At 51.2% G+C, this 18,639-nt stretch overlaps 6 protein-coding genes across 6 annotated transcripts; 2 read left to right on the forward strand and 4 right to left on the reverse strand.

Moving 5' to 3' along the window:
• Positions 1–844: 844 nt before the first annotated feature.
• On the reverse strand, positions 845–2,486 carry PpBr36_04510 (uncharacterized protein; the record flags this gene model as incomplete). Its single annotated transcript, XM_029891669.1, has 4 exons — positions 845–1,213; positions 1,294–1,925; positions 2,232–2,305; positions 2,425–2,486. The coding sequence occupies 4 exons, from the start codon at positions 2,484–2,486 to the stop codon at positions 845–847; spliced, it is 1,137 nt and encodes a 378-aa protein (XP_029749788.1).
• Positions 2,487–5,404: 2,918 nt separating this feature from the next.
• On the reverse strand, positions 5,405–7,603 carry PpBr36_04511 (uncharacterized protein; the record flags this gene model as incomplete). Its single annotated transcript, XM_029891670.1, has 1 exon — positions 5,405–7,603. The coding sequence occupies one exon, from the start codon at positions 7,601–7,603 to the stop codon at positions 5,405–5,407; it is 2,199 nt and encodes a 732-aa protein (XP_029749789.1).
• An 899-nt stretch (positions 7,604–8,502) lies between these two features.
• PpBr36_04512 (uncharacterized protein) lies at positions 8,503–9,164 on the forward strand (the record flags this gene model as incomplete). The annotated part of the gene is made up of 2 exons (XM_029891671.1): positions 8,503–8,515; positions 8,626–9,164. 2 exons carry the CDS (start codon positions 8,503–8,505, stop codon positions 9,162–9,164), a joined length of 552 nt encoding a protein of 183 aa, XP_029749790.1.
• Positions 9,165–9,339: 175 nt separating this feature from the next.
• Positions 9,340–10,567, reverse strand: PpBr36_04513 (uncharacterized protein; the record flags this gene model as incomplete). The annotated part of the gene is made up of 2 exons (XM_029891672.1): positions 9,340–9,964; positions 10,266–10,567. 2 exons carry the CDS (start codon positions 10,565–10,567, stop codon positions 9,340–9,342), a joined length of 927 nt encoding a protein of 308 aa, XP_029749791.1.
• A 288-nt stretch (positions 10,568–10,855) lies between these two features.
• On the reverse strand, positions 10,856–12,826 carry PpBr36_04514 (uncharacterized protein; the record flags this gene model as incomplete). Its single annotated transcript, XM_029891673.1, has 4 exons — positions 10,856–11,211; positions 11,293–11,837; positions 11,915–12,069; positions 12,554–12,826. The coding sequence occupies 4 exons, from the start codon at positions 12,824–12,826 to the stop codon at positions 10,856–10,858; spliced, it is 1,329 nt and encodes a 442-aa protein (XP_029749784.1).
• Positions 12,827–17,644: 4,818 nt separating this feature from the next.
• Positions 17,645–18,550, forward strand: PpBr36_04515 (uncharacterized protein; the record flags this gene model as incomplete). Its single annotated transcript, XM_029891674.1, has 1 exon — positions 17,645–18,550. One exon carries the CDS (start codon positions 17,645–17,647, stop codon positions 18,548–18,550), a length of 906 nt encoding a protein of 301 aa, XP_029749785.1.
• Positions 18,551–18,639: the final 89 nt, after the last annotated feature.

Here is an 18,639-nt window from a genome sequence, read left to right on the forward strand (position 1 = left end):
ATTCTGACAGCTATTCTGTGCCTGCGGCTCTAGGAACCATTGACGCCTGGGCATCGACAACGTCAACTCGTCGGCCTAATACTGGGCAAGGTCCAAGGTCTCTGTATCCATGGCAAAACCTGGCAAAGCGGAATCAACCCCGCTAACCAGCTTGCTACGACAAGGTATATTGATTTCATGGTCCAAGCTGTGGGAAGTGGTCGGGTGAAACCGTTTGCACCGATGCACTTTTGTTTCTTCTTCACTTGTGGATATGGACATGGAGCCGCGGGGTTTGGGTCGGCTTGTTTTGGCCACTGCTTTATGCAATTAGTCCAGATATGGATTGGGGATGGTAATTCCTATTACCGGCGAATATTCATGCTTGTATTGAGTGGTTTGGAAGGAACAGCGAATTTGATCAGTGTGAACTCCCCTTGTGTACAAGACTGCATATTGCAATGCGTAAGGACTCAGTCTCGTCTTCTTGATAAAGCTTTAGTATGGCGTTCGGGGTTGACGAGAAACATGTTCGTGTTTTTCTCGAACGGACAGACCTTTCAAGAGATGGAATACGAGTTTACAGATCCAGATCTTGTTTAATAAATCTTTGTTTTTTGTTTCTTTTTTGATAATAAGCATTCCAAAAGCACAATCATCCTACATCGCTTTGTCTTTTCCCCCATAAAACGCCCAATTCAAAGTGTAACATAAAAACCAACCAAAATAAATCAAATCTCGAGGTTCTATTATATTCGTTTCATATCGCTTGCTGCGTCTACCACCGCACGGTTTTCCTTGCTTGTCACAGCAAGCACCGTTGCGTTTCCACTGGACGCGGCCTTCAGTGATATAGGACCGGGTACTACCGACGACCAATGATAGTCTCCTTTAGACTGGAGGTGCCGTCGTGGAACATGGCAAATGTCACGAGCACAAGGATGAGCAGGATCACACCAAGAATCAGGGCGCGCCGAACGGCAGGAGACAAGCGCGCGTCTTCGACACCCGAGGAGCTGAACATTGCGCGTGTCCAGTCGGCAGCAGCGACGGAACGGGACTTTATGACATCCCAACCGAGGCTGTAGTAGGTCAGAGCGGCCAGAGCGATCGAGTAGCCGACAAACTGTATGAAGGTGACCTTCTCGGCGTAGAAAAGAACGGCAACCACGATGAGGAGGATGTTCTTGAGGATACCAGACAGTGTGAGGACGAGGGATGACGTCTTGCCGATCTGATGATTTTGGATGCGTTGTCGTTAGCGGCCTAGAAAGGGCTTAGTTTTACCATTCAGGGGAATAGAATCCAACACACCAGCATGACGCTCGCAACATTGAGCATGAAGGCCACAAGGGCGTTGAGCACGAGCATGACGATACCCACGTTGATGAGGTCCTCAATTTGGAAGGTCTTGGCTTCAACGACGAGAGCGACGAAGATGTTGGTAACGGCGCAGACGGGGGCGTAGTAGTAGAGAGAGACCAGAGGGTCCATCTTCTTCTGTTCCGAGTCGCCAGCCAGCATGACCTCGATCATGGTCAACCTCAGGGCCTCGAATACGATGCCGCCAAGCTGATAGATGACGCCCAACCAGCTGAAAGAGATCTCGCCCAAGCTGGCAATCATAACGCCAAAGACGATGACGCTGACGTTGGCGAAAGTTTTGGCCGAAGGCTCCTTGAGGCGCCATGCCCAGGAGCAGAGAAGGACGGCAACAGGGGCGGCAGCCTTGAGCATCTGAATGAAAGACACGGACAGGTACATGTAGACCATGTTTGAGCAAACGAGGGATCCCGAGTAGAGCAGGCCAATGGGGACGACGGAGCGTAAATAAATGCGACCAGACATTTTGACCTCCTTACGCCCATCAAGCATGGTCGTGGTGCGAGCCAGGACTTGTGTCGCCACGGTGGAGAAAATCATGTGCCAGCATGTTAGGATGACGGCTGGTAGTGGTGAGAGTCAATAAGTTAGCTAGCTTCCAGTGAGGGGGTGGGATAGCTGAAGGGAACGTTTTTGCTCCGAGGGCATGAAGTAACGTGAGCTCCCAATCATAATAGAGTGATAAATACTGAAACATACGGTATTCTGCAAGAGAAGGTCGTTAGTAAGTGTTCGTAAACAATACATAGAGGGTTGTGTGAGATAGATTTGACGTCAAGACGGTATGAAACTTGACAGCAAGTGACGGGAGGATGTTTTAGTCAAGAGGGAGAGAATGATAAAAAAAAAAAAAAAAAAAAAAAACATACTGAATGGTGTCTCCTTGTTATCCAAGATCCACTTATTGAACAAGATGGTGCTGTTGGAGAAAAAGATCCAGCTCCTAAAGAAAGTACAGGCGACGACAGAGATAGGCCCGTTGATTAGCAAATAAACGTTTGAGGCGTTTGGTTTGTTTTTGGTTTCTTTCCAACATGGGGATAGTGGCAGAAAGAGGCGTACGCGATGTAAAGCGCGGGATGGAGCCCACCCCCAGTGGCTTTTTCCATAACCGGCGCCGACATATTGATGAATTGTTGTCGGTATTTTTTCTTCTTTTTTTTTCGGATCTCGCCAAGCTGAAAGATGCGTCTCCTAGGAAGTCGAACTCTTATCCAGTTCTTTGTTCTGAGTGGGATTGATCAAAGAACCCCCAAGTAAGAGTGAGACGAAGGAGAAGGTGCCGCGAAGGAAGGGCCTGGAAACTGAAGCCAAAGCTTGTTTGGGCTTTGCACAGTAGCAAGTCTCCCCGACTCCTCCGGGCAGGTAGGTACCCAAGGCAGGTAGGTACCTAGGTAATCCGGGTAAGTAACCGATTAAGTTGTGCGTTATGTTTCAATCCGAACTTAGGGGCCCGGGCCGAGCGAGCTAGTGAAAGCCGGACGGTATGTTGTTAGGATTGTCGTAAAGAACGAGGATAGGGAGAAGGTCGCGACCAGCAAAGATACTGTTCAAGCTGTAAAGTAAATATTGATAAGTTCCAGATGAACAGGGGGGGGAAAAAGAAAGGAACGCTTTCGCTGCGATGAAGACGAGACGGTGGGGGGAACAGGCTATTCTAATATGGGAAATGGAGTAAGCGACTTCTTACTTGGGTGAGCAAAGCTGAAATGAGGAAACACAAAGGGATAAAAAAAAATGTCTAATTTGTGCATTGGAGAGAAGAATGAGAGACACTTGCTCCGCAGTCAGATTGACAAGCGCGCATCATACGGGATGACACGCGAAAAGGATCAGCCGCACCTGCTGCCCGCTGCGGAAAAGAAAATGTAGCGCGAAGGGGCGTGGCAGGTGGTGGGTGAGGAATGAAGGGAGGAAAGCCTAAAATGGGATGGAGTTGAGCAAGGGCAAGGCAGGCATCTCCAGGCTTAGGCTTGCTGACTGCTTTCCCAGCAAAAAGGCCGAAAAGACCCTTTTCCGTAAATTCATAGACGGAGTCTTGGCGCCCAAGTTGTTTGCCCAATCTGACGGCAGGGGTGGTAGAGCACTTAATTAGAATTACGGCCCTATCCTAGGTAGGTAGCAGTCAGTACCGTCATTAGGAGAGAGGAATCAAAATGGAATTTGGAAATGCTAAAATAAGCTTTTGAGTCCAAACGCGCGACGAGTCGGGTGTCAGTGTCATCTTGTTTGTTTTTTTGGCTGCCCGAGTCGGCCTGGAATGGGACACAATATCGCTGTACTCTTTCCAAAGCCTTGTAAGGGAGTGAACGAGCTGTAGAACCATGCAACTCAGCCCTTTGGAAGATGGGTATGACGGCAAACAAGCCGTCGCGTTTTTTTTTTTTTTTGCTCTTTTCTTTTCTGTTTCTTTTTCATTTTATCCTTTATCTTAAACAGCCCAGTCTGGTCCCTTCCCACATTGCTAGGCACCTGTTTGCGCTATCACCATTGGTCTCCACAAGGCCCCAGGACCCACATAACCTGCCAGACCCCGGCCTGCCGAGAATTCTTGGACCTAACATAACTCGTGCTGTGTGCAACCTGCGTGATCCCTGTTCCTTTTTTTTTTTTTTTTTTTTTTTTTTTTTTCGTTCTTCCCTTTCCGACTCCGCCTCGCAAAATTGCTGGGGTAATTCAGGCACACGCTAGACAAGGTAATCAAAGTTATGGCTACCTTGCGAAGTCTCGCCAATGAGACCATGCACTCGGGTCCGTCGCTGACACAGTGAAACCCGTTTAGAGATTTGATCTCACTTTTCTCACAGCCTGGCCAAGGAGACAGGGGGTGGGGCAGGAATCGGCTAGATACTGTTGTTGTCGATTACAAAGGTACGGATGAATGATCCGTGGAGTCAAATTGCCAAGAGTGGGTGGAGAAGAAGAAAAAGAAGATCAAAGTTCGAGCCCGCCGCTAAAATAAAAACCCGTCCGGCCGAATAAAACAAAGGCCCCAACGGTGCCGACTGTAAGTTGAGTGCTAACCCAGCCCGCCAAGCCCCACATCATAAAATTATACCACTGTATGTATGTATCATGTTGTGCTTTTTTTGTCGGTCAACGGTGTTGATCAGCCAATATGCAAACTCTAATTTTGTACATGGTAGAAAACCGCTTCACGTCTCTTGGGTAGACTGGAAGATTTCGTGTACCTATCGATTGTACGTACAGCAAGTATCTAAATTGCACTCGGTACTAATTAGAATAGCAGTAGAGTCTAGTATACTCATCCAACCCCGGCGCGACTAATACTGGGTGCACAATCGACTTGCAATAACTATGGCCCCTCTTTCTGTCTGCTCGTCGAAGGGTTCAAAGAAGTGCTGTGCTATCTTTCTTTTAGGCGTTTAAACCCGACGCCCATCCAAGGGAATCGCCCTATGTTATACATGCCTTGACACGACTCTCTAAGAGACAGAACATGCCTCATAACATCATGGGCAGGTCCCAAAGGCTTGCAATCAAGTAAGCTATTTTGGCACGAGGTAAAATTGGTACTTTGCCGGCGGACAAGGAAGAAGGCTCAAGAGGGAAGATATTTAAAAGCAGTATGCACGTAAAACTCTGCCTTGTGTTTCTCTGTCAAAATCATGCAGTGCGGCCGAAACGTGCACGGTAGCTAGGAAACTTTCCACGGCACTGAAGATGTTATAACTCTGCTGTATTATAGACATGATTCAGTATGAGGTCTGTATGCATGAGCCAGCCATCGAGGCTAGAAAAAGGTTACTTCGTCAGTGTCTCCCAAATCCAAACAAAGCCATGTTTGTGCAGCTTTGCAGAAAGAAACTTTCCGCGGCCTCCGTCAATCCCAATGCTTGCATAAAAGGCACATCCCTGCACACCTGGTTATCCTTTCAGCAAACGCCATAATAAAACAAAACACGACCGCCAAAAAAAGCACAACCCCCCGAATAACGCCTGGAGCTATGCAACCTTGAAACGACGCAAACACAAAGTCTTGTATCCAGATGTTCCCAAATGCAAATCAGTCATCAAGAAGTCAGTCTGCCCTGTAACTGACGCTCTCGTTGACTTCTCCGTCGTCATTCAAAGGCTCGGGGGCGCTGGTTGCCGTCCCGGATGCGGCGTCGGCGTCGGCGTCGGCATCAGCATCCGAGGTAAGCACAGGAATGGGGTCGACGCAGTCATAAAAGAGCATAAAGACGCCCCCTTGCGCCATGACAACCTCTTCAGAAACGCGGGCGACGTTTTGGTCGCTCAGTCTCCACCATCCGGCGTCATCTTCTCCTCGGTCATCGTCGGGGGTGCCGTTCTGTGCGACATCTGCGTTACCTGTTAAGGTCTCTAGGTTCGAGAGGCTCGACTGGTCGTTCGCCTGGGCTGGTGCTGCCTTCCTGTCACTGCATGTGTCGTCAATGCCCTCCCCATCCGGGGACAGGTTTGGAGGCGCGCTGGCATCACGTTTCCCACTATCCGGGTCTCGTCTAGGTCGCGGATGTTTCCGGTAGCAGATGTAGTGGCCATTCTCATGTCGGCCTTGATGGGTGACGACGGCCCTGAGCTCATATATAGGCCCGACGATCCTCGATGGTTGTCCATCACCGGCAACCATCGACTTCTTTGGGTCAAGTAGCCAACGTTCAAAATCGCCGTCTCCTTCCGATGATGAGCTGGTTCCGGGCTCATTCTGGCAAGACTTTTCTTGCGAAGATACTTTCAAATCTTGCTTGACATCCGCAGCACTACCTTCTGCGCTACCCAGACACCAAGGCCCAAGGTCCAAAATGGCAGGGAAGCGAACCGGCGAAAAGTTCTTGTACTGTTGGCCCGTCCTCTCGTCAAACACAGACCGATTCATGTGTATGGCCAAGCTCTGAGGGGCGCGCGCTATGACAAGCTGCTTCGTCTTCATGGAATTGACCTTTTGTGAAATTTTGCACCGCTCAGAAATGGTCTTTTCGTCAAAGTCGTCCTCCTCCAGTGCCTCATTGATGGCTGCGATGCGAGCGTAGGCTTCGGGGATGTCGCCCGGCTCTTTTCCGCCGGCACGGCTCCTCTCGATCAGCGTATTAATAAGCCTCTGCGCCTTGAGCAGCGTGCACTTGCCACACTCGACGCCCGGTATCGATTCGATGCTCGTATAAGCATCGAGCCTCTCGTACAGGTCGTGATTCTGATTACCCATGCCCAGGCTGAGGGTGATGCTGTTGAATGGTATCATGGACAAGCCCTCAGACCAGCCGCACGATACACATGCCACACGCTGCGCCTGAAGTCCCAGGAGTGGGTTCCGCGGTGCGAGGGTCTCGCTGCCTGCAACGCTGATCTTGGAGGCCGAGGACAGGCTGTGGTAGCCGCTGTCTTCACTATGCAAACTGGCGGCAGACCCATCATCAGAAGGGGCTTTGCCTGGCGAGGGAGAAGGCTCGAGGCTTTCCAGTCCAGGTGTTTTCTGCATAGATTGCGCAGCCTTGGTGATTTCCTCGTCGACCTCGTCAAGTAGCTTGTGATAGTATTCCGACGCGTCTTGCTGCGTCCATGTACTCATGTTTTTGAGGACGGCAGGCGTCCAGAGTGTACGGCCGTTGTTGTCCGCATCGTTCAGCTGGGCGATCAGATCGCGCAGAGTAGCCGCAGGGCCCTTTTCCGGGCTGTCTCGAGAATCGGAGCCTCTAGAGTTTGTGGGAATGTTCAAGTATGCGGGCAACGGTTTCAGGGCCGCCAGCCCCTGAAGGATGCTGTTCTGATAGCAAGAGTTGCTAATATTGCCTAGGCCAGCGGGCTGGGCAACCTGAGTTTTCTTCAAGGGCCCTCCTCCAATTCCTCCACCACCAAAGCCAGGCATGCGCCGCCCAACCTGGGATACAGATGCTAACAAGCCAGTCGCTCCTGAATCCACGCCTAATATCCTCCGCAGTGCCTCGCTCTTGGCTGCATGGCTAGATGGTTGCGCCGCGGGAGATAACATCTCTGGTCGAGGGAACAGCGGGGGGTTGATCCAGCCGTCGACTGCAAAGATCAGACGCGCCGGCGTGACGGTAACCAGGCCGTTCCAAAGTATTCGAGCAAACGATGGCAGGCTGATCGAAGCGGTATAGAGTATGGACACGAGCAGGATGGCCAACGACAGAATGATGCTAGGTTCGTGAAGACGATCGAGGACTCGCGACGGGTCGTAGACGCCGGGGCCGGCTCTTGGGTCTTGTTGTCTTGAGACCCAGCGCTCCTGGGAATTCATGTTGGAGTGGACGGGGATGAAGGTTTCGGAGAGTGGTAGAAAACTCGGGATCTTTGGCAAAGTTGTCTATGATGGCGCAGGCTAGCGGGGTGAGTTTTCTTTTCTTCTTCGTTTTATTTTTATTTATCTTTTGCCCTTTTTTTCGGAGGTGGTTACTCCTGTATGTTCTCTGATTATTCAATCAAAGAGAGTAAGAGTACGGAAAACCAAGTAAGTTCCATGACCTCGATACAGATCAATCAAGCTTGCCGTTGCGTTTGACGAACAAGATTGTGTAGTTGGATGTTTCCTCTGTGCGGAGTTACAGACAACAGAATTCATTACGACTTAACAGCGCCGTACCCTTGAAGCAAGCCACACCCCTGCAAATACGAGCAGTAGTGACATGCAGGCGTGCCAAGCGCATGGGTTTGTCACTATCTAAAATCGTCTGGTGTGTACAGTTTTTTGACAGTGCATAAACGTTATTGTGGATGGAGAGTGAACATAGCCGCCTAATGACGCTTGAAATGTTGATCCAATCTACATCTGATCGCTGTCTACTCATAAAAAAAAGATAAAAAAAAGAGAGCGTGAGTGCCCTAGTTCTATCTTTGAAGCCATACAGTATCTGACATGTGGCATAAGTATAGGGTAGGTAGGTCGGTGTCTGTGCATGCAGTATGTACACTAAACTCCGCATTCCTCGATTACCCTCGCCCCTGCACCACACCCATGTCTGGAAAATTCCGATAAGATAATAAAAAGAAAATTGGCGGGCGCGAACCCCACCAAGCGGTGGCAGCAGGCTTTGATTCTGCGCATCGCCGTCAACCAAGGCGCAAAGTAAACAAAGAACAAAAAGTAACAACAGAAAAAGAAGAACTTGAAACAAAAGAGGAGCAATAAAATAATAGAAAATGGCCAAGAAAGGTAAGTCCCGTATCCCAATTCTCCATTCCTCCACAGAGTGCCGGCTCTGTCAAGACTAACTTGGGCCGGCTTGTTTTTTTTTTCTTTTCTTTTTTTTCTTTTTAAAACAGCACCGTCGAAACACTCCCGAGCGGCGCGTAGGGAGACCTCGCCGAGCATCAACACGGACAAGTCGCTCAAGGAGGTGCGGCTGCCTGAGCAGTCAATAAACCAGCGACCGGCCGTGTTGGCCGCGCACCATCACGCCGGCGTCTCCAAGAAGCAGAAGCACCGCAAGAGCCAAATGACGTCCAAAATGCGCCGGCGGCAGGAGAAGAGTATGGATCGCGCCGAGGCCGTCATGGACCGGACGGCAAGGAAGACGGAGAAGAGTGTCGGTCAGGCGAAGACGGTCGAGGGCCGGAGGAAGGCCTGGGACGACATCAACGCCCAGGCTCTCGGGGCGGTGGCCAACGGAGAGAAGAAGTCCAAGAAGCAGCTCGAGGCCGAGGCGGAGCAGGCAGAGGTCGACAAGTTTTTTGCCAAGGACGACGATGATGCTGCTATGGGCAACGCCCCCGTCGATGGGGTTGTGTCGAGATTCGATGCTATTTCTGAAAGTACGCAACCAGCAACAACAGCAACAGGCGATGATGACGAAATGTTGTAATTTGTTCCCGATTTTCTTCTACTTTTTTTTGGTTGGGATATTGTGGGTTGGAGCTTCGGGCGGTGATTTACACCAAAAGGCATACATGACGGCGTTAACGGTTGGCTTTACTGGGTACGGATCTGCGACATATCGACATTACATTCATAAGTAATGAAAGAATCATGACCATGCTTCAGCTATGCCCTTGTCGATCGCCTCCACCATGATACTGGATCAGCACGCCTCTACCATGGCCACTCCCCTTGACGGCCACGGTCACCCCATTAATGCTGACACTAGCCGATCCATCGTCATCATGACCAGGCATAACATCAGGCAGGTCACGCCAGATCTCAGCCTGGACTTGATCCTTTAAAGCCATAGCAGTGACCCTTTTGGCCTGTTCCAAGTCGCCCACCTCAAAGAACACCACCCGAGGTCGCAGATGCTCTCGACACATGTCCAGGACTCGCGCATAGAAGACGTCCTCGGGCCTGACCGCGTCATACAAGCCGCCGAGGTCCCGCTGCTCGGGGACGTTGGCGTTCCTCGGTTCAAAGTTCCTCACGGATCGGGTCGTGTCACGCGCAAAGCCAGCCTCGGATATGTACGGCGGGTTGCAAGTAACCACATCCCAGCTGCCGTCCTCCGCCAGGCTGCTTGTCGTGTGAGCGTCATCGGCGGCGAAGACGTCTAGCTTTTGGAACCGTGGTTCGCAGTTTCGCAGGAGTTCCCTGTTGTGGGCTGCGTTATCTCGGGCCAGGCGAAGAGCCTTGGAGGAGATGTCGACGCCACGGACCTCGCCCACCAGCCCATGTCTAGCCAGGCGCGACCCCAGCAGGAGAGGTATGCATCCAGTGCCAGTGCAGATATCGAGGATTCGAAGCCCGCCGCGATTGATAATATCATGAAAAAATCCCAAGGCAAGCAATCTCCCTGAACGGATTTGATTGACCAGATGGATTGTATAGGCCTCAGTCTCTGGTCTGGATGCAGCGTTAGGTGGCGCACAGACACAAAAGTAGTAGGAATACCAACAGAGTGATATAATAATAATAATAATAATAACAATAAAAAGAAACCAAAGAAACCACGCTGCAAGCCCCGATTTGTGCGTACCTAGGAATCAACACGCCAGGCCTGCATAGTATTTCCAAGTCCCCAAAGGGTTGCGTGCCCAGCAAATACTGTAAAGGCTCACCGAGGCCTCGGCGCATGCAGATTTGCCTGGCTATAATGTCACGAAGTTGTCGATCATGATATCGACCGTTTTCTGGCGCAGGTAAAGATTGGACATGTTCGCGGATCCACCGCAGCTCATTCAGCGCCGATGGAATGTCTCTGCATACCGGGAGAAGCCTCGCCAAATCTGGGGATATTCGACATGCTTTCCATAGCAGTGATGGACGGAGCCGTGGCATGAGCGCGCCCAGGGACTGTACCCCGGATGCTGATTGCTTTGAATTGATTATTGGTTAATTAGTTGACATGCATTGTTGAGTGATGAGCTATATTTTATTTTCAGCTTTGACCCTGTACACAAATTCGATTAGCACCGTGTGGTAACTTGATATCGACACAGTACAAAAAACAGGGTGTTGCGAGCGGTTGCAAGAGTTGGGTTGCATCAGAACATTAAATCACAAAACTCGGTAGCGGTGTACTGGTGCAAAAGATATCAAATTCATTCATTCATTATATATACATTTCTATGCCTTGGTGATCTTAACACGCTCGCCATAAGCCTTTGTGGCGTAGTCACCAGCGTGGACGATAAGGTCCTGAGGCCTGTAGTCAAGCTTGCCGGTAAGGTAGCTCTCCAGGATGGCCTTGGTGCCATCAGCGTAGCGCTTCTGGGCGTCGAGGGAGGTACCCGACATGTGAGGGACCATGGCGTTGCCACCACCGAAGGGGTTCTTGGCGTAGCGGAGCGGGTGGTCCTTGGGAGCGGGCTGGGGGAACCAGACGTCACCACCGTAGCCGCGGAGGTGTCCGGTCTTGAGAGCTTCGGCAACGTCCTCCTTGACGACAATGGCGCCACGGGCAGTGTTGACGAGCCATGAGCCTATCGATTCGAGGCATGTTAGTATGTGCTGGCCTATCGAGGTGCAGCCCGTGATGCGAGATTAGATTCGGTGTCACTTACCCTTCTTCATCTTGGAAATGAGGTCCTTGTTGAACAAGCCACGAGTCTTCTCGTGCAGAGGGCAGTTGATGGTGACAATATCACATTGGGCCAGCATCTCCTCGAGGTTGTCCACGCGGCGGCAGCCAATCTCCTTCTCGACCTCGGGAGACAAGGGCTGGTAGTCGTAGTAGAGGAGCTCCTTGCAGTCGAACGGCTTGAGACGGCGCAGGACACGCTCGCCGATACGGCCGACAGCGACGGTACCGACAACCTTGCCCTCGAGATCATACTCGTTCTTGGCGGCGCCAGCAACGTCCCACTCGCCGGCCTGAATCATTTCGTGGGCGGGGACGAAGTTGCGGACGAGAACCAAGATGGTCATGAGAACATGCTCAGCAACAGAGACGACGTTGGAGCCCGTAACCTCTGCGACAGTGATACCGCCATTGGTCTTGTTGGCGGCGTCCAGGTCAACGTGGTCAGAGCCGATACCAGCAGTGACGGCGAGCTTGAGCTTCTTGGCGCGCGCCAGCCTCTCAGCAGTCAGGTATCCAGGGTGGAAGCTGTGTGTATGTTGTCAGCTATTTATGCCATCCCGATTAGATATTCAGAGGCAAAACATCAAAAGTGTAACACGTACGGGGTGGTAATGATGATCTCGGCATCCTCCAACTCCTTGTCGAACGTCGAGTTCTCACCATCCTTGTCTGAGGTGGTAACCAAAGTGTGGCCTTGGTCCTCGAGCCACTTGCGGATACCGAGCTCGTTCTCAGTGGCTCCGAGAAGTTCAGGAACCTAATCGGGTACACGATCCCAAATTAGCATGAAATCTGGCTTGGCCAAGCTTTCGTCGCTCAAAGCGTCAAGGGGCGCCCTTCCTGCCCCGCAGCTATGATCGGGTTTGATGGCCAGGTTGTTCGGAACATCCCAGAACCTCGGATGAGGCCATTGGCTGTTCCCAATCCCGACATATCGCCGCCGATCTAGCATGCCAAGGGACCCCCGCAGTGTCGTCACATAGCTACCCCACAACGGGTTGCCCTCTTCCTTGTCGACATGCCAAACAACCCCTGTAACTGTTACAGTACAGGCACCCGACGATTTGGACACGGGGCCAGGGCTGAGTAGACAAACATGGCAGAGAACAAGAATTGAGGCTATGAGATAGTTTGCAGCCGGGCGTTTCGAGTCAAGAGTCCTGCCCTTATGCTTCTTCTCGACGAACATAGGATCCAAGATCCAAGAGGGGAGTTGTAACAATGGAAAAATTGATACTTACATCCTTGGCGTGCTGTCCGCCATCGTACAAAACCATAAGAACTTTGACCTTTTCGCGTTGGGTTGTCAGCATACGAAAAGACGATCCAGTCGACAACAAGCTGCTTGTCCTCGAGGCGGCCGTGGGCCTCAGGAGAGTTGTGGATTTGGCCTGGCCGCGAGCGCTGGCAGTCGACAGGGAACGGGAAGCAGCGCTGCTCTGGAAAGCTCGAGAGCGAGAAGCAAGGGGACCAAGCGAACGCGCAAGGGATCGTGAGGAGGCTAATAATACCATTTTGAAAGAGTTGCTGGGAATCAACGTCCCAAGCTTGTGTGTTGTATATCAAGAAGCAAAGAACGAGCTATGCGATGACAATTAGCTGTCAGAACAGGCAGAAAACCCAACAAGGAGTTCTCGGGCTAATTGATACAGGTGTGTGAATGATGAGTGAGGTGATGGGAACGGAGGGATACCTACATGATCTGGAGGGCCGGACGTCTTAATATTTATGTTGACGATCAAAAGGGTGTGTCGGTCGAGTCCTGTTCAGGATGTTGTAGGAGTGCAAGAATGCACAATGCATCCAAAGACCGAAGGAGAAACTAGAGAGCGCAGACCGGCAAGAGGCCACAGAGCAGCACGCCGAATCCCGAGTTGGAGTTGGGACCAGACCAGCTCGTACCCAGAGAGATGATCCCGAGAGCCAGGTAGGTAGGTAAGGTACCTACTTACCCCCTTTTTGCCGGCTAGTAACTAACTAATGGTACAAACAGTACACAGGATTGAAATTCGATCATATCATTACTAGTATCGGCATTGCTACCAGCTCCGTACGGGATTGTCGGCAAGGAGGGGTCTGAGAGGGGGTCCTGCAGAGGCGGCAAGCCAATTACTTTGGTTCCTGCGATGCTTTGGTGGAAGCGGGCAAATGAACTGACTTGCTGGACTGTGCTGAGCCAAGGTCAAAAATCGCCCCGCATCTTTGGTCCGCAGGCTGCATTTCGCCAGGATTCTAGAGCCAGGGCCAGAGAGCCTCTTTGTACATGTTTGTTAGGTAAGACTGACTACTCTTCAACCAAGCCGCCCCTTGAAGATAACTTACGTAGACTCTCTATCATAGGCAGGTACTTCCGGAACACCGCACCGTATGATGCTGTGGGGTTCGGGCCAACTTGCAAAGCAAGTTTCCAAAATGTACCGGATAACTGGTATGTGGATAGCATGACAAAATAAGTTTGGAGACTTTTCTTGAAGACAAAATAAGGATTGAATCAGACCTCAGACCTTTTACCGCTGAAATTAGTCGAAGGGGGCTACCCGTACTAGGGTACGCACTCTACCACGTAGCGCAAATCTTCAGATGGAGTGTTGCTTTTGTAAAGTCTAGAGCGGGGCTTCTTTTGGCATCTCGCAACCAGATAAGGTACCCGGGGTACTTCCCTACCTTACGGTACCTACTTTACATCATATAAACATATGGCAGACTCGAGACCATTTGTTCCTTTTGCTAAGCGCCAGTGCCCCCAATCGACACACACACTGAAGCCCACTCGTTTTCTCCAGGTTTCCCCTCACGCCGAGACGCGAAAGCATGCCGTACTATACGTAGTAAGCCCATGGGCCCAGCCCATCCAGCCCGACGCTTGCTGCCGGCCGGTAAAATTTGAACCGACGCTCATGCTCGAATGCTTTCAATGAGGTTTCAATTCCTTGTTTGACATTCAGCGGCTCGAACTATGACGTTCTCTGTAGCTTTGAAGTGATTACTTTGCCATCTAGAGTAGGCAAAATTTTCAAATGACGTCCGCACGACCCGTTGCTCATGTTTACTTACGCAAGTTTGGCGTCGTTCGATTGTGGGTTTTGGGGTAAGTGCTTAAAGCTACCTGGACCCACGCTGGGCATGAGAGCTCAGCCTCATAAACTGTCATGTTACGTTAACGCGTGGGGCGAATTTTGGGTGCAGCACCTTGCTGCCCCACAACTGCCCCACAACTGCCCCTCATTTCAAAGGTCAAAGGTCAATTGACAACAACAATCTCAGGAGGAAGCCGAAACTCGGCGATATTCATTCGGCGAACGCTCGGCATGGCCCATTCACACTACGTAGAAGCGTCGCCTGGTGGGAGTAAGCCGGATACCAGCTGAGGTGGAACGACTGGTGCCATTGCGTGCACACGACCCGTTTCTATCTTGGATGAACACGTCCAATTCGACGAAGCCGGCGATGTATAATTCCCCTCGAAACCAGACAACCTAGGGCGACGATTCTTGCAAACCTGACGTATAGTTACTCACTGTCTTGGGTATATAAGCATGGCTAGGATGCCTACTTGACCTTACCTTACCTTACCTCGGGGCTTTTGTACGATTTACTTCTGTCAGGGCGTGAGAGATCGAATTGTCTGTTCTCTGTCGTCCACACTGCATGCATGGATGGGGCACTTTTGTAGAAAAGGGCAACGACTCGTGACAGAAGATCTGCGATTGTATTCTGATCGATCGTATTTTCTCAATTTGCAGCAAAAACCTTCTGAGCTCTCCAATGCTACCTGACTACTGTGGTAGCAAACTGCCAAAACATTGAGCAATCTTCCCCGCCTTCTTGCCCTTTCGGCCCTTTCCCTTGCTATCTACCTTGATGCTCTACGACACAAGAGATTTGGGTTCATCTTTCACAACCTAATGTTGATTGCCTTCCAAACAGCAGAAATCCAAGATCAAGCATGCCATTCGCAACCTCTTGCCGCCGTCGCCTTGATGGAATTTGCGGATTGCGCTTGAACATTTATCAGACCCCGGCACCAAACACATAAGTTGAACGTTAACGCTAACAAAGTTTGACAATGACATGCTGTTTGTCAGGTAACCGCTCAATTATCCACACATCGAAAAACCAAAAGGAGAGCCGAGAGAATGACTGTGGGGCTGTCCTTTTTTTTTATTTTTTATTTTATTTTATTTTTTATCTTTTCTCCCATACCACGATCCACTGACCGCGCGTCGATTTCCAGAAACCAACTTGGTAAACCAGGGGCGTGACGATGACGACGAGCTATTTGGTTACTGGACTCATCCATGCTCGATTCCAACCGCTAGCAATCCCTTGCTCGTTTATATTGGCACTTGCAGCAAGCAAGGGATGCGATTTCCATCACAAAATTAATGGAATCGATGGGGCCTCCCTTTGTGTGTCACAATGCAGAGGCTCACTTCTCTGAGCCTACCGGGTTTATTAGGAAAGCCAAGGTCCAGAATGGCCCGACGTCCTGGAGTATGGAATAATGGATGGCTTGGCCATGATACAGCCGACTAGGGTGTTACCATATCCACGGGACGGAAGTGCGTCTCGCCTTTGGATATCGTCTTGCCGTCTGTCGCTCGCCAGGGTTGGTGCAAGCCAAGTCAATTTTCCGTGTATAACGTGTTCGATGCATCACAGCTGGTCACATCATCATCAACATTATCGTCAACATCATCATCATCACCGAAATTGACCTTCCCGAAGTGGGAGAATCCATCGCGCCGGCAAAATTCGCTCTTTCATGAATTTGTTTACGAACCCTTGAGGATAAAGAGAACCGATTCTTTGATCCCTTGCATCGGAGTTAATCCTCCTAACTGCGTTTTTCTGCTCTCGATTATTGATCCAGGTACAGCACAGAGCACATGACCAAGATGAGATGCTTTCTACATGTTCGCCAATCCCCGTTTGGTATTGGTTCAGTCTAGCGACGCCAACGGGACCCCTTCATCTAGGGCTCTGTCGCCTTGGAAGTTTGTGTTGCGCCAAAAAGGGGCTTTTTCTTACCACGCAGAGAACTGCATCCGGGATTGCTCGCTGCGTAACGCGTTTGACATCACGGCTGCGTTTCTGTTTCTCGATCGTCACTTACAGCCTATCTCAGGTTGTGGTCGGACTCCCTTTCTTGAAGGCTGCCTTAGCTTCGCATAAGCGTCGACGTTACGGCGAGGAATCGCGGGACCTTGCCGGGATTAGTTGCTTATCCTTTGTCTCGCCACGCGAGAGGACTACTGCCAAGGACATGAGAGTGTCACTACGAGACAAAGGCGAACGCTAGAATACAATGTCTTTGTTTACAGGTCCCCAGAGTTCACCACCCGAATCTTCTATTGATGGCGGTAGAACGACCCGGACAGCCAGCAAATAACCGGCGTCACAGCACCATCACGGATCTACGAGCTTGCAGTAGGTAGAAGGGCCTATTACTAGCACATGCACTACTTGTCTGGACCTGTGAGTGCCAGTGCAACTATTTGATACGGTGCTATGAACAAGTAGCGTACCTTCTTTCCAACGACAGTCTATAGCCTCAGTTCATGTAGCATGATCTTGGTTCTGTTTTTTTTTTCTCTATTAGGCTCTAGTGCCTGGCGAATTTGCAGAGGATCCAACTCAAGCAAGTCACTTTGTGAAATGTGCTGTCGATAGAGATGACATTGCATGCAGCTCTGAAAGTGTAATCCAAAAAGGTTACCTGCCAATCTTCAGCTGGAATTTGCTCAGGGGCTATAGAAAGTAAGGTGTGCACCTCGACCGACGCCACGATGACTGGAGCAATCACAGCTGCCCTCTGCTATCACCAACAACGAGCCACTAGACCGGGGGCTTTTCACCATGGCATTCAGCGCATTGGTCTGACTGCCGTAGCCTGATCGACAGACAAAGTCTTTGTTCTAGGCCTCATGAGGCGGGTACAACAGGGGTACGTTCGAGGTACAATGAGTTTGTTCGAGTATCAATGCCTTTGCTCTAGGTGCAACGAAGCTCGCTACGAGAGCTGGAGGCATCGTTACCGTTGAATATAAATTCACCTCTCTTCACCTCTCTTCCTCTGCATCACCTTCTAATGAACAGACACAGATCGACAATTCAATCCGGACCCAACCCAACACAGCGGTATCTATCTAGCCTGTCACTGCATATCACACGATAACTCGACATTTAGATATTCACTCAGGCACTAGAACATATATTTACTAGAATTATTCGAGCATTTGACCGGATATCCGCTTTGTTGACAAGCCACAACTATCTCAAACCACAAAGTAGATAATATCTAGATCCAAAACGTCCTTTCAGCAGCAACCATGTCTTCCTCCACAGCTCAGAATATCTACGACTCGGAAGACTTCTTCCACAACTACGCCCAGCTCCCCCGCATGAAGCAGGGCCTGGCCGGCGCGTCCGAGTGGCCTCTACTCTACCGCATGCTACCGCCCGTCACCGGACGCCGAGTCCTCGACCTCGGATGCGGCGACGGCATCCTCAGCCTCTGGGCGGCCAGCGAGGGCGCCGCGCAGGTCAACGCGTATGACATCTCGCTCAACATGCTCCGGCGCGCCCGCGAGAACGCCGATGTCCTTTTCGCCGGCGACGACTACCAGAGCAAGAGGGCGCCGGTGTTTGCACGCATGGACTTGGAGGACGTCAACCTCGACATCCCGGACGGCTCCGTCGACGTCTGCGTCAGCGGCTTGGCCCTGCACTACGTCTCCAACTTTGATGCCCTCCTGAGCCGCGTCTTCAGGGCCATGAAGCCCGGCGGCTCCTTTGTCTTTTCCATCGAGCACCCCATGTACACGGCACCCGTTGTCCCCGGCTTCCGGCCTATGGAGGACACCGCCGCAGCCGCCCAAAACCCAGCAGGCAAGAACAACAACAACAACCACAACAATGGCCAGGGGTCGGTGGCAGCCCAAGAAAGTGGCCCCAAGTTCTTCTGGCCCGTCGACAGCTACTTTTCCGAGGGCCAGCGCGAGGTCACTTGGCTCAACGGCGGCGTCCAGAAGCAGCACCGCACCATGGCCAGCTACTTCAACATGCTCGTCGCCGCTGGCTTCGTCGTCAAGGACATGGCCGAGTGGGGCTCGACCGAGGACGCCCGCCGCAAGCACCCGGACTGGCCCGAGAACGTCTGCCCGCGCTTCCTGCTACTGGCTGCCCAGAAGCCTGCCGCCGTTGACGAGCCCGCCTCCACCTCTGCCAGGCTGTAAGAGAGTGATGCGCGGTCTAGGCCGGTGAAGAGAGGAGAGAAACTTGAAAAGTTTGGATGGCGCGCTTGGAGTCTTTGGTGCCAGCATGG

The sequence above is a fragment of the Pyricularia pennisetigena genome, chromosome 6 (genome assembly GCF_004337985.1).
Source record: "Pyricularia pennisetigena strain Br36 chromosome 6, whole genome shotgun sequence".
NCBI lineage: Eukaryota > Fungi > Ascomycota > Sordariomycetes > Magnaporthales > Pyriculariaceae > Pyricularia > Pyricularia pennisetigena.